Source organism: Canis lupus, unplaced genomic scaffold (genome assembly GCF_011100685.1).
Source record: "Canis lupus familiaris isolate Mischka breed German Shepherd unplaced genomic scaffold, alternate assembly UU_Cfam_GSD_1.0 chrUn_S1776H1973, whole genome shotgun sequence".
Classification (NCBI taxonomy): domain Eukaryota; kingdom Metazoa; phylum Chordata; class Mammalia; order Carnivora; family Canidae; genus Canis; species Canis lupus.
In genome coordinates this window covers 141,273-155,852 of record NW_023330630.1, presented here as the reverse complement: position 1 = coordinate 155,852, position 14,580 = coordinate 141,273, and the positions used below count along the sequence as shown (strand labels likewise).

General features: G+C 43.3%; 1 protein-coding gene across 1 annotated transcript in view; it reads left to right on the top strand.

Annotated features, from left to right (window-relative positions):
• Positions 1–5,366: 5,366 nt before the first annotated feature.
• LOC119868939 (cytochrome P450 3A12-like) overlaps positions 5,367–14,580 on the top strand; it is a 95,994-nt gene continuing 86,780 nt past the window's right edge. The window contains 3 exon segments of the mRNA XM_038589240.1: positions 5,367–5,546; positions 11,183–11,276; positions 13,189–13,241. Of these exon segments, the coding sequence (XP_038445168.1) occupies positions 5,476–5,546; positions 11,183–11,276; positions 13,189–13,241 (218 nt within the window). The 5' untranslated portion in view covers positions 5,367–5,475.

The window sequence follows — 14,580 nt, the reverse complement described above, 5'->3', positions numbered from 1 at the left end:
GATGATTTGAGTATAGACTTTTAGGTGGGCTGGAATTTTCTCTGTGAACTTGAAGACATAGAGACTTGTATCTAGTATCACTGTTGAGAAGATCAGTGCCCTTCTGGTTTCTGATTCTTTGCATGGGACCTGTGTCTTGCTCTCCTCACTCTCTCTGCAAACATTTGGAATCTTCTTTTTGTCCTTGGTGTTCTGAAAGTTCATGAGGTGTGCCTTCGTGTTTCTCCTGTCATGCATTATTCTAGGCAGAGCTATCAAAGAGTTTTTTTTTTTTAATTAATACATTTTTTTTTTCAGAGAGAGAAAGAGAGTGAGAAAGAGAATCCCAAGCAAACTCCCTGCTGAGTGCCAGGCTTGACTGAGGGCTCAGTTCCACGACCCTGAGATGGCAACTGAGCCAAAACCGAGAGTCAAAAACTGAATTGACTGAGCCATCCAGGGGCTCACAAGAGGCCTTTCTGCAATGATGCAATGTTCTCTATGTGTCTTATCCAATATGGTTGCCTCCAGCTACATGAGGCTATGGCACACTTGAAATGTGGCCAGTGTGGTTGAGGAACTGCATTTCTGATTTTATATAGTTTTAACAAATTTATATCTAAATGTAATTTGCCCCATGTGTCCTGGAGCTGTATATTGGACAACGTTGTATATTGAACTTCTTTCTGGAGACTGGTTGCTTGAGTCCAACGAATATTTCTTGTCCTCCTACGTTTAATTTTTTGTGTTTTTCTTTCTTGGAGGAGGCGGCGGGAGGAGGGAGGGAGGGGGAGGGAGGAGGGCAGGGGAGGGAGGGGGGCGGAGGGAGCGGAGGAGGGGAGGAGGAGGAGGAGGAGGGGGAGGAGGAGAGGAGGGAGGGAAGGAGGAGAGGAGGGAGGGAAGGAGGAGGAGGGAGGGGAGGGAGGGGAGGAGGGAGGGAGGGAGGAGGGGGGAGGAGGGAGGGGGGGGAGGGAGGGATGGAGGGAGGGGGAGGGGAGGGAGGGGAGGGAAGGAAGGGAGGAGGAGGGAGGGAGAGGGGGAGGTGAGGAGGGAGGGAGGAGGGAGGGGTGAGGTTCGATTCTTTCTTCTTCCTTCCTTCTTCGTCATTCGTCCTTCTACTCCCTCCCTCCTCTATCTTTCTTTCTTCTTTCTTTCTTTCTTTCTTTCTTTCTTTCTTTCTTTCTTTCTTTCTTTTTCTTTCTCTTTTTGAGAGACAAAGATAGAACATGCATGCAAGCGGTAAGGGGAGGGGCAGAGGGAGGCTGAGAGATAATCCCAAGCAGGGTCCATGCCATCGGGGAGCCAGACATGGGGCTTGATCTCACAACACTGAGATCATGACCTGAGCCAAAATCAAGTCGGACACTAACAGTCAGAGTCACTTAGGCGTCCTGTGTTCTCATTGTTTCTATTCTTTGTCTGGAAACTGCTATTGGTCACTAACTCCTATTGGTGGAACTCCTGGAATTATTCCCTAGGTTTCTCCCTCTCGTTGTTTTTTTGTACTGAAATACTCACATTAAGTTCACCCAGTAAACGTGTCTTTATTTAAAATGTTGGTATTTTAACCCTTATTGATTTAATATTGACTTTAAAAATATTGTATTCAAATCAAGTGTATCATATATATGATTAGTTAGATTTTGGCAATTTGGCCCTCAAGTGGAATGCTTCACTCTCCTCTCTTGTCCTGATTCTACCTGGAAGTCCCAACTAAATTTTATAAACACATTGTATTTGTAAGGAAGATATGAGCTCTCCTTACTGCTGCTGTTTGTTTTTTTAGGGTTTTAGCTTTTATTGAACTATAACGCACTCTACTCTACTTAGGGAACCATTTAGAGACAAATTCTTCCCACCAGAAGGAGGACAAGTGAGTTCTCATCCTATGGTGTTATATCCCATGAGGGTAGAGAGAAGTGAGGTGTGATGGTCCTGTTCCTCTCCCTGTTTACACAGCTGGATAAACACTGCAGGCTCCAATTAGAATCCATGATGAAGTCTCTAAACATATACAACCTCAATACCTCTCATAGACAAGAGGTAAGAACCATTTAAGCACAACCACTAAGAAGGAAAAGAGTAAGCAGTCCACATCCAGCAAACTCTAAACCTTTTATTATGTTTGAACTAAAACTTGAACTCATGTCACCTCTTCCTGCTGAAACAGACTACATTGCATAATTTAGGGTTACTCTATAACTCTTGTCCTCTGTCAGCCATGTGTTGAACTGTTTATGAGTTCATACTGAATGAACATTTCTAAAGGGCCAGTGAGGGTCAGGTATTTGGCTGGACAAAGTCACCAATATAACAAATACCATTACTTTTTTTTTTAAAGATTTTATTTATTTATTCTTGAGAGACAAAAAGAGACAGAGAGAGAGAGAGAGAGAGAGGCAGAGACACAGGCAGAAGGAGAAGCAGGCTCCCTGCAGGGAGCCCAATGTGGGACTTGATCCTGGGTGTCCAGGATCACGCCCCAGGCCGAAGGTGGTGCTAAACTGCTGAGCCACCTGGGCTGCCCACAAATACCATTACTTTATAGCAGGTTTTGATTTATAGCTCAGTAGTTGTGTGGTTATTTGTTTAGTGTCTCTCATCCCTTTAGAGTGTTGGGTTTATTAGACAAGAATTTTGACTTTTTAACATTTAGTGCTGGGCCCATGGATTTACTGCAGCAGATGTAGAGCCCAATCAACATCTAATGACAATGGAGCCCACCTCCTCCAATGCTGGGACTGTCCACAGATCACCACTTCCACACCAAAGTACAGGACCCAGCCACCAAAACTCAGATACCACCTAGGTATCGAAAATTGACAAAGTCAAGTTTGGCCTTACTGGGAAGAATGGGAGCTTGACAGCTTAAGAACAGACACAGAATCTTTCTTTTTTGCACATTTTTGCACACTCAAGATTATGATCTGTGCAATTTGAATTTAATGCACAAATCATTCCAGAGCAACACTGGCTCCTGTGCTGTGAGCAGTTCTCTTTTGGTCAGTAGAAATCAGGTCCAGATTCTGAGAAGAGGTGCCGCATGGGCTCAAGATATAAAGGGATGGGAATATTAGATGGCCAGGGCCCTAAGATTTCTCTGAGTGGTATTTGAGATTCAGTTTTGTCCAGTACCTAGGGAAACTGAGAAAGCAGATAAATCCTTCACTGTTAAGGAGGGAGGATAGTTATTTTTCCTTGGCTGTACTATAATTATGTTAGATTCTTCTAATTTCAACCTGAATGATGTCTGGGTCTTAGTTATATGTTTACCCATGAATTTATTATGTTATTTTTTAGAAGATTTTATTAATTTATTCATGAGAGACATAGAGTGAGAGACAGAGCCATAGGCAGAGGGAGATGCAAGCTCCCTGCGAGGAGCCTGATGGGGGACTCGATCTCAAGACCCCGGGATCATGACCTGAGCCAAAGGCAGGTGCTCAACCACTGAGCCACGCAGGTGCCCCCTACCCCATGAATTTAGAGCAGAGTATGGAAAGTACATGATGAGAGTATTAGTATAGGAAGGAGTAGATGACAGCCATGGGGTGCGTGGGGTATTCTTCCAACACACAGTGTCTTCCTTCACACATTCTGCAGGGCTCTGAGAATGCAAATATCATCATGTCAGGTGTCCCCTTCTGGAGAAGAATGGGACACAAAGTTCATGCTTCTATTATTTCCCCGTGTAGACAAGGGCATATGCATTGGTTCAGTGCCAGCTGAATTTTAGTCCCTAGCAATGACGAGCATATCACTGCAGGGACAGGTTCCAAGCAGCTAGATCAGAACCAGAGGTAAATAGGGCAGGTAGATGCTCATATTAGGCTTAGTTACAAATCATCATAGTGGAGCATGGGTTTTGGAGCATATTAGTTTCCGCAGAGGTTTGGTTTCCAAGTAAATAAGAAAGGCTTTGTGCTTATGTGAAGGAATTAAGTTGTCCAGATTATCAGATGACAGGAATCTTCCCTTGTTTGCATGTATTCTGTGTACTCTGCTGGGGAACATAGGGAGGCAGATCCCACCCAACAATACCCTTACTACCATCTTGACTAGCATCTGTCTTTCCTGCTGATGTGAGGCGGAGTCCTTTGTCCTGGAAGACCCACAAGATAGCTGCTGTTCAGGTCACCGTGGAGGTAGGAACACAAATTTAACCACTTTGCTGTTGCAGCCTGGATCTCACTATTTATGTAGTGACCCTTACCAGGGAAGGGCAAGCATTGAATACTGATGTTTCAGAGCCCAGGAGACTTTCCAGTCTCTCTTCATGTTGCTTATTTACAATTTGTTCTTGTGATCAATGGGTTGTTGGAAAGCTCATTGCAGTCACTGAGTCTCAGTTGCCACATCTATAAACAGGGAATATCATGACCCTATTGAATGGTGCCCAGTGAAGGCACCAAAAGGGGCAGAAATATTTCAGAATTCCTGGGACTTTCTCTCCTACTTTTCCTGGGTCCCATTGTTACTATTCAAGCTTGCAGCCACTTCTTTCTTAATTATCTATTTGTAGGGCTGTGTTGTCCCAGGGATTCCAGAGTCATGCCACATAATCCACAGTTTCTCAGGCCATGCAGACACAGAACATGGGTCAGAGTGATGATAATGAGCAGGTGCAATTTCCAGATGCTATGTTCTCAGATCTCTCCCATCAGGAATGTGGCCTGGTCACCAATGATCCACATGGAAAGGACACAGGGAACCTAGCAGTTTCACCTCTACCAACTCAACTCTACCAACTTTTCTGGGTAACTTCTGAGCATACAGCACTTTGCAGGTGACTAGGGACATAATGTCGATGAACACCCAGACTGCACCCTTGAGAAGCTCTCTATCTGTAAAGCAAATAGGTGTGAGACCATAATGGGGCTCAAAGGTAGAAAGGGTAGCAATAGAACTGGGGTTGGGGGTAATAGGAATTTCCCAGAGAAGGAAGTGCTTATGTCTGTTCAAGTAAGTTGGTGACGAAGGACTCTAACAGAGGGGATTCCATTGGAACCGGGTGGGAGGATGAGTAGGATCCTTGTAGGGGGCACAGGAGCATTTGTAGGCAGAGGAAAGTACATGGGTAAGATGTGTAGACCTAGCTTGTTTGAAGGATTTCAAATATTTAGGGGTGCAGGGAACCATGGTGACAAGGACAGGTTAGAGGGTTAAGGACAGTGATTTTAATGAGTTTCTGTAACCTTTGAGATTACTGATGACACTGAGTTGTTTATTGATTTCCACAGAGTATGAACTCATGGGAGATCAAAATGGAATTGTTTACCTTACTTTGCCAATGCTCATGGCTGGGGGGTTGCATGCTGGTGGAGCACATGTCACCCTTCTGGTGGCTGTAGCTCCAGCCCTGCCCCCCTTTCTGTATATATATTCCAGTCTCACTGAATCCCCACAAGTGGGAATGAAGCTCTGCACAAAAGGCCAGCAAAGACTAGCACACACCGCTGAGTGAAAGTACAGAGAATTCACAGAGGACGAGTGGTCATGGACTTGATCCCAAGCTTTTCCACAGAAACCTGGCTTCTTCTGGCTATCAGCCTGGTGCTCCTCTATCTGTGAGTAACTTTCCAGGCTCATTGCCTCTGTATCCTTGATTTGGGTTGCTAACTAGCCTCTACCCTGTTTTCCTTTTCTGTTTTGAAGATCAAAAGTGTTAACAAAGGGGATGTAGCTTGTGTTGAATGCTTCATACATACTAGGAACACGTAAGAGGTTGTTATTGGCCTTACCAATCTGCTGAAAAAGTGCTCCCCACACTGGACTCCAACTTCTGTAACTAGAAGGTAGAGTGATATTTCCTCCTAGGGATGATCTTCTGATTGCCTATATATTGGACCTGGTTTAATTAAGTAGAATTTGGCTGAGGCACGGTAAAATCAACAGGTCCCTGTGCTCTGGGGTCCTCATCCCTTTTCCAAGCTGTGACGATTCTGGAGGTAGAGGGAGTGACTTAGGTCTTTGTCTTACTATCTTCACCTTCTCCTTTCTGTCTGTTATAAGAGACATTATAGAAGAATTGGGCTTGTGTCACTCATGTGGCTCCTGCTCCCCTCACTCCACCACCAGGCATCATATACACAAGGCACCTGGTGCAACCAGTCTTTGGGGGAGGAGGGCTGAGGATGTCTCATCTTCTTCTTCCCAAAGGTCTCTTCCCTCTTTTCTGCGCTTCTACTTACCATTCCCCACCCCTACCCCCCATAATATACAGTACTCCTTACCCCTAAATGAGCATCTTTACAGCTGAGGAGACTGGCAGATTCTTAAAATGTTATTCATTTCAACTTTTCCTTCTAGTCTCTGGGAGGGTTAACCCCCCTCTGGGAGGGTTAACATCAGTATAGAGATTTCTTTACCCCCCAATATGAAATCTGCCAGTAGCCACAAGAAAGAGCCCTGAAAGCCAATTTGGATTTTAAATATGTTTTTGTCTTTATATTACAATACTGGAGGAGGAATCCAACATCTAGCATATGAATTCCTTTCAGTGGTGGATTACCAGCATCATGGAGCAGTTTGGGAAAGACTGAGTTTCACAGTGTGGGTAGGGACGGACCGTCCATGTCACGTTTCACCTCTGTTTCAATTTCACTTTCTTTAACAATAGGAATCATGAGGACAAGAACATAGAACATGAAAACCTCATTTTCATTTCCTGAGAGAAAGGTTAGGATTCCCTGGTGCTATGGCAACACATTTTTTGTGTGATGACGTTTAAGATTAATTCATGTGGTTTATTTTTTTTAAAGATTCTATCTATTTATTCATGAGAGGCAGAGAGAGAGACACACACACACACACACACAGAGGCTGAGACACAGGCAGGGGGAGAAGCAGGCTCCATGCAGGGGGCCCGATGTGGGACTTGATCCTGGGTCTCCAGGATCAGGCTCTGGGCCGAAGGCGGTGCTAAACCGCTAAGCCACCCGTGCTGCCCAGTTCATGTGGTTTAATCTCATTCTATTTAATTATAGATTTTTTCTGACATAAGACGCTTTCCAGCATGTTCTTTCTGAAAGATACAAGAGGGCTATTGGTTCAGCCTTTACTACAAAGGAGTTGTAAATAACCTACATCTTCTAGAGTGATGTTGAGGATATGAAATTAGTGTACACACACGTAGTTCTGCGATATAGGTCATATATATTTTTAAATACATGTGACCGGGAGGTTATTTTAACCTCTCAGCACAGGGGGGGTAGCGAGACTGAGCCAGTACTGATGTGAGAGGCATCCAGGTAGGACTGGGGATGGAGCGGGAGAATATTCTTTCCTCAGAGCAGATCTCCCAGAGATTCTTTTTGATCCTGGTCCCACAGGATCGTTGATGTGGTCATCAATGGACCACAGGGTTAGCATCTCATCTGCTTGCAGCCAGTTGTCAGGGTTACCATGTAAGTCATAAGTCACAGTGTGTGTGGTCTGTCTGGCAGTGGGGCTGTCACTGGATACTGTCATCACCAGGTAAACAACACTGTAGACTTAGAAGACACTGGTGTAGCCAAGATTCAGTAGCTGTAGACAGTGCCCTCTGCATGCAATGCAACGTAAAGGCAATAAAAATGAGTGGCTTTATTTTAACCCTTCATTTGTACCAAAAGCAATATTAATCTACCGAGAAGAGGGAAGCTGGAAAGAATCAGAAAAATTTTCCTGGCCTATCCTCCATGACATATGGTGCCATGTGGGTCTAGACACTAGACAAGATCTTTCCTTGGGACACATCACGCACTAGTTTTGCCTCAATTGGGAGCTCATGTAGGAAACAAAACAGGAACCGATTTGTTGTGGTGGTGATGGCAAGGAAGGAATGGAGGTGAGACTGAGGCTACCCCGTCTCCTGGCAGTTGGTGCTCCTGTGTCCAACTGTTCTGGAGGAAGGATCCAAACACCCAGCTGGGCCCAGCTGAGGTGCCTCTGCTGATCCCTTAATGCAGTTTTGGAGTTTTATTTGATTATATAAGAGTTGCTGGATTTGTACAGAATATCTGGAATTTCTACTGCCTTAAAGGCTAACCTCCAGAAAAGAGAGAAGGTCTTCATTCCAATTAAAATAACATTTTATCATTTCTAATAGCTGAGTAATATTCCATTGTATACATAAACCACATCTTCTTTATCCATTCATCTTTCGTTGGACACCGAGGAGGGTATTATGCTGAGTGAAGTAAGTCAGTCGGAGAAGGACAAACATTATATGTTCTCATTCATTTGGGGAATATAAATAATAGTGAAAGGGAAAAGAAGGGAAGGGGGAAGAAATGTGTGGGAAATATCAGAAAGGGAGGACAGAACGTAAAGACTGCTAACTCTGGGAAACGAACTAGGGGTGGTTAGAAGGGGAGGAGGGCGGGGGGGGTGGGAGTGAATGGGTGACGGGCACTGGGTGTTATTCTGTATGTTAGTAAATTGAACACCAATAAAAAAATAAAAAAAAAATAACATTTTATTAATAGTGAAAGGGAATGAAACTAGACCACTCTCTTTCACCATACACAAGATAAACTCAAAATGATGAAAGATCTAAATGTGAGACAAGATTCCATCAAAATCCTAGAGGAGAACACAGGCAACACCCTTTTTGAACTCAGCACAGTAACTTCTTGCAAGATACATTCCACGAAGGCAAAAGAAACAAAAGCAAAAATGAACTATTGGGACTTCATCAAGATAAGAAGCTTTTGCACAGCAAAGGATACAGTCAACAAAACTAAAAGACAACCTACAGAATGGGAGAAGATATTTGCAAAAGACGTCTATCAGATGAAGGGCTAGTTTCCAAGATCTATAAAGAACTCCTTAAACTCAACACCAAAGAAACAAACAATCCAATCATGAAATGGGCAAAAGACATGAAGAGAAATCTCACAGAGAATGACATAGACATGGCCAACACGCACATGAGAAAATGCTCCGCATCACTGGCCATCAGGGAAATACAAATCAAAACCACAATGAGATACCACCTCACACCAGTGAGAATGGGGAACATTAACAAGGCAGGAAACCACAAATGTGGAGAGGATGCGGAGAAAAGGGAACCCTCTTACACTGTTGGTGGGAATGTGAACTGGTGCAGCCACTCTGGAAAACTGTGTGTGAAGGTTCCTCAAAGAGTTAAAAATAGACCTGCCCTATGACCCAGCAATTGCACTGTTGGGGATTTATCCCAAAGATTCAGATGCAATGAAACGCCGGGACACCTGCACCCTGATGTTTCTAGCAGCAATGTCCACAATAGCCAAACTGTGGAAGGGGCCTCGGTGTCCATCGAAAGATGAATGGGTAAAGAAGATGTGGTTTATGTATACAATGGAATATTCCTCAGCCATTAGAAATGACAAATACCCACCACTTGTTTCAACGAGGATGGAACTGGAGGGTATTATGCTGAGTGAAGTAAGTCAATCGGAGAAGGACAAACAGTGTATGTTCTCATTCATTTGGGGAATATAAATAATAGTGAAAGGGAATATAAGGGAAGGGAGAAGAAATGTGTGGGAAATATCAGAAAGGGAGACAGAACATAAAGGACTCCTAACTCTGGGAAAGGAACTAGGGGTGGTGGAAGGGGAGGAGGGTGGGGGGTGGGGGTGAATGGGTGACGGGCACTGAGGGGGGCACTTGACCGGATGACCATGGGTGTTATTCTGTATGTTGGTAATTGAAACACCAATAAAAATAAATTTATTATTAAAAAATATGTGAAAGGGAATAGAAAGGAAGGGAGAAGAAATGTGTGGGAAATATCAGAATGGGAGACAGAACATAAAGACTCCTAACTCTGGGAAATGAACTAGGGGTGGTGGAAGGGGAGGAGGGCGGGGGGGTGGGGGTGAATGGGTGACGGGCACTGAGGGGGGCACTTGACGGGATGAGTACTGGGTGTTATTCTATATGTTGGCAAATTGAACACCAATAAAAAATAAATTTATTATAAAAAATGAATAAATAAAATCTTTAAAAAAATAACATTTGTCATTACTAATTTTTGTTGTATAGCATGTATTCTGCTGTCCACTGGAGGTATCAGGACTTTGGAAAACCCTCTTGTAGCTGAAATCACATATAGGCTTGTTGAACCATTTCTACTCATCATCCTTTCCCACCATACTTTCTTAATTTGCCTTATGGGTCAAACCTCAAATTTGCCTATGAACCAACCTCAGCCTCTCTTCCTCTTCAATGCTGTCATTTCTCAGCAACACCTAATCACATGAAAGATGATTGTAGGCAAACCTGCCATAGGAAGCACCATCCATAATGGGTTTCTGAGATAGTTGACACACAGATCAGTAAACTAACTGCTATGTGAGTAACCATCTTGAAAAGAAAATGAGTGTACCTGGGAGTGTGCTGAGCAGGTGAGTATCACAGATTGAAGGACCTGATGCCACGATGGGAAGAATGGTTTGGAAGTGGATTGTTTCCTTACCGATTCTTTTATATGGAATCATTTAGGGCACATATTTGTCAGTCCCCCTTCTCTGTAGCTCAAGAGAACCAGAGTGCCTGACAACAGAGACTTGGGTAGAGCTAAAAGTATCTCACTTTTCTATGAGGTCAGTGGAGCCTTGGACACAGTTTTCATTGTATAGAAATGACAAGAGTGTCATTGCTCAAAGTGTCTCAGTGAAGAGATAATTAAGAAGGACCAGATCTCACACAGTGATAGGTCCTACAAGGAAGGAAAATCACAGAAGTCTTTGAGCAAGCTGTATCAACATTTTCACAGTAGGCTCTTATGAACATTCTATCACTGAGTGAATATAATTAAGCAAAATATCATCTTTGGAGCAGAAAGAATTTTTTTCTCTTCCACTCTAGAGAAAGTTATGGAAGAATCATTTATTAAATAAGCATGAGTGAAATTCCTGGAAGAAGTTGGCATAAACCTTTTAGGAACCTTTTCCACACTCAACTGTTGAAACACTTATCAAATCTTCACTTTAGGATTGTGACTATGAAGCTTTCAGCTGCTCTTAGCTAATTATCCTGTTCCGTGAGTCTTATAGTGAAGGTGGCAAAGGAGATGATGAATAAGTGTGTTACTGTCATTGAAATTGCTATCATTATTTCTTGCCTGCGTGTTACCTCCCTCCCTTGCCTGTCCCAGTTCTCTGTCAATGACTGGCTAGCTCCAGCATCTATTCCACCATCCCTGTGACCTGGCTTTCTTTTCACTTTGTAGGTATGGGACCTACACACATGGGATTTTTAGGAAGCTGGGAATTCCTGGGCCAACACCTCTGCCTTTTGTGGGAACTGCTCTGGGCTACCGTAATGTAAGTGTTTGATCTCCCTCTTTTTCTTCTTGTGGTTGCAAATCACAGCTTAGTTTCATAATAAAAATGCTCCTCCTCATGAGGAAGTGCTTAGGTTTCAGACTTCCCATAAATGGTTGTCAGTGGCTGCACACAGTACATGGCTAGTTCTACCCCAGGGCATTATTGTTTGTTGTTCTGAGCCTCAGGTTTTGCCACAGTGGGCAGCCCAGTTCTCTGGCTAATTCAACACGGAACTTGACATTCGAGCTTGTTAGCATTGTGAAGAGGCTTTTTGTTTCTGGCAGGTGCAGATTCCTAGGAGAGCATAATCATACTGTATGAGAAGAAAAGCATCAAGGGGGTCCATGCTAGTGGTCCACTAAGCTGTAGGCCAGAGTGAGACCTTTATGTTCACCGTACAAGCTCTGGGTAGCCTTTTGTTTTCCTGGAGAGCTCTGGAACTTCGGATTATTGGGAAGCCCAAGATTCACCTTTGGGGAATTTGCACATCGTTGAATTTTCACAAGCATTGCCAAGCCTCTGCAGTTATTTCCAAGCCCTAACTCTCCTTTTGCTAATGGTGACATCTCTTGGGATTTGAGAGGTTGAACCAGAGATCTCTGCTTTACTTCTCTACCTTCATTGTAGGTAACTTCTGGGTGAGTTGAGGAGGGAGGGAGATTTGGTAAGGGCAGATGGTACTTGTCTTGACCTTGACCCCAAAGAATTTAACCTTTGAATGAGTTGTGTGTATATATGTTGTTTTTCATACAAAGGTAGAACCACTTATACAAAATCACTAGAAAAGAATGCTTTGACAAATTTATTAAGAAGTTAATCTACTGAATGGAGTGTACTAGAAGACACACAGACTGATGTTCATAGAGCTGTTGTGGCTAATCCAGCTTTGGTGCCTCGTCCAAGGTTCAGGCCCTGCATAGAAGGTTAGGAGCTCACGTCCAGAAGGCCAGCAGGCAGAGTCTCATCTGCAGGCTGCTTTCTGGTGTGGAGTTCTTTTCCCACAGATGTGAGGCTGGTTTCCCAGATCTCAGTTCTCCCTGCTGAGACCCCTCCGTTGCCCAATTACTGTCTCAGAACTTCCTGGGCTTTTTCTTTCCAAAAAAGCAATAATTTTCTTTTCCACTTGCCCTAGATCAATTCCTTAGTACCTATATCCCAAAAGCCACATTTATGGGACCCTGTTTTCATGGTTTAAACATCAAAATCACAGTTGAAACTTAGGGACAGGAAGTGTCTTGTTTTGTTTTAAGTGATAGAAGTGAGAAGTCATATCAAGTGTTTTAGTTTGTTTTGCCCTTTGTTGAGTGGTGGCATTATCCCCTTTTTCCATGTTGAGATGGTGGACCGGAACGGGATTCCACCTTGTCATTCATTCATTCATCTCTCATTTGTTCAGTCAACAATAGTGTTAGAATTTGTACAACTGCTAGATTAAAAGAGGCCGCTGGTGTCTTAATACCCTAAATCCACTGACATCTCATAGGGCTCATATTGATCAATGAACAGAGTGGTAACTGGGTGTTCAGCGTGTGGAGGCCATGCTCACTTTCCTCAGCTCCCATTTTCCCATGTGGCTCCGAGGTAGTATTTCAGAGGTTTCTGAGATTTAGAAGAAAGACACACACAAGCCAAACACATCAGACCAGACAGGGGTTACACAGTCCTCAGAGACAGGGTAAGATGTCCAGTATCTACAATACTCATAGAGAATTCAAGAGGGACTTGAAATTCTCTCTTCCAGGATCTCTTCTGTTTTCTTTCCTTTCCTGTAAGATGCCTATAAATCAGAGCTTCCCTCTGCCAGTGGGAGGTAGTAAGCCTTATTTCATGCAATCTAAGTCATATTGGTCCCTGTTACACATAGGGCTTAAACATTTAGGTGAGTAATATGTTTTGTTTCTTCTTGCAGGGTTTTTATGTTTTTGACATGAAATGTTTTAGTAAGTATGGAAGAATGTGGGGGTGAGTATTCTGGAACTTTCTATTGGATAGGCTTGTTGTGATGAGGCCCCTGTGGTGTAGATAGTTTGTTGAGAGTCACTAGGAATGAAGCCTGCTGTGGTAAAGCTTCTGAGTCTCCCTTCCTGAAATCCCATGTGTTACAGGTGTGCGGGTCTAAGTATGAACCAGACCTAGGGAGTATAGTGTGGTGATGTGATGATCACAGCCAGTGTTGTATCACTCTGCACCTCTTTATCTTCTCTGATCACATCCTTAGAAATCGAATGTCTCTGAGTGGCATGGCCCATAGCAACATGATGGAGCTGAAAGAAGATAGATCTCTGAATCACCCTGGTTCAGCTCCACTGCCCCCTTCCTATATTCAGTACTATCAGCTCTGGATGGATCCAGGTCTTACATCTGTAGCCCAGTTCTGTCCTTAGTACTTGGTTCTCATCTTGGCTGTGGATAAGACCTCCTAGGAGAGCTTGTTAAAAATGCTCTTGTTTTTTTTACACGAGTAAAAAAGGATTGTTGAGTCATATTCCATTGCATATATGTACCACATCTTCTTTATCCATACATCTGTCAAAGTACATCGTGACTCTTTCCACAGTTTGGCTATTTTTGACATTGCTGCTATGAACATCAGGGTGCAGGTGTCCCAATGTTCAGAGACAAATACCCCACCATTTGCTTCAATGGATGCTTCCAGTGGATGGAACTGGAGGGTATTGTGCTGAGTGAAATAAGCCAATCGGAGAAGGACAATCATCATATAGTTTTCTCATACATGGAATATAAGAAATAGTGAAAGGATTATAAGGGAAAGGAGGGAAACTGAGTGGGAAAAATTAGAAGAGGGAGACAAACCATGAGAGACTCCTAACTCTGGGAAACAAGTAAAGGGTTGAGGAAGAGGAGGTGGAGGGGGGATGGTGATAGGCAATGAGGAGAGCACTTGTTGGGATGAGTACTGGGTGTTATACTATATGTTGGCAAATTGAATTTAAATTAAAGATTAGAAAATGTAAAAATAAGATTAAACAATGTAAAAATAAGATTAAAAAATGTATAAAGAAATGCAGATTCGTTCTCCATCCCAGGAATGCCAAATCTGAAGGATGTGGGCTGGGTCCAAGAATCTGAATTTAACTGGTAGTGGAAACAATATTAGGGATGATATAAAGAGTAACCACAAACCACTGTTCCTTGTCATCCACATGTTTTGAACGAACATGATGAGACAAGGGGAATCATCCAAGACTTATGATCAGGCTGCTGGAAGAGCTGACATAAGTGCCCCCTCAGTAATTTCTATCACTGCATCAACACTAAATGTTGTCTTCACCCCTGAACC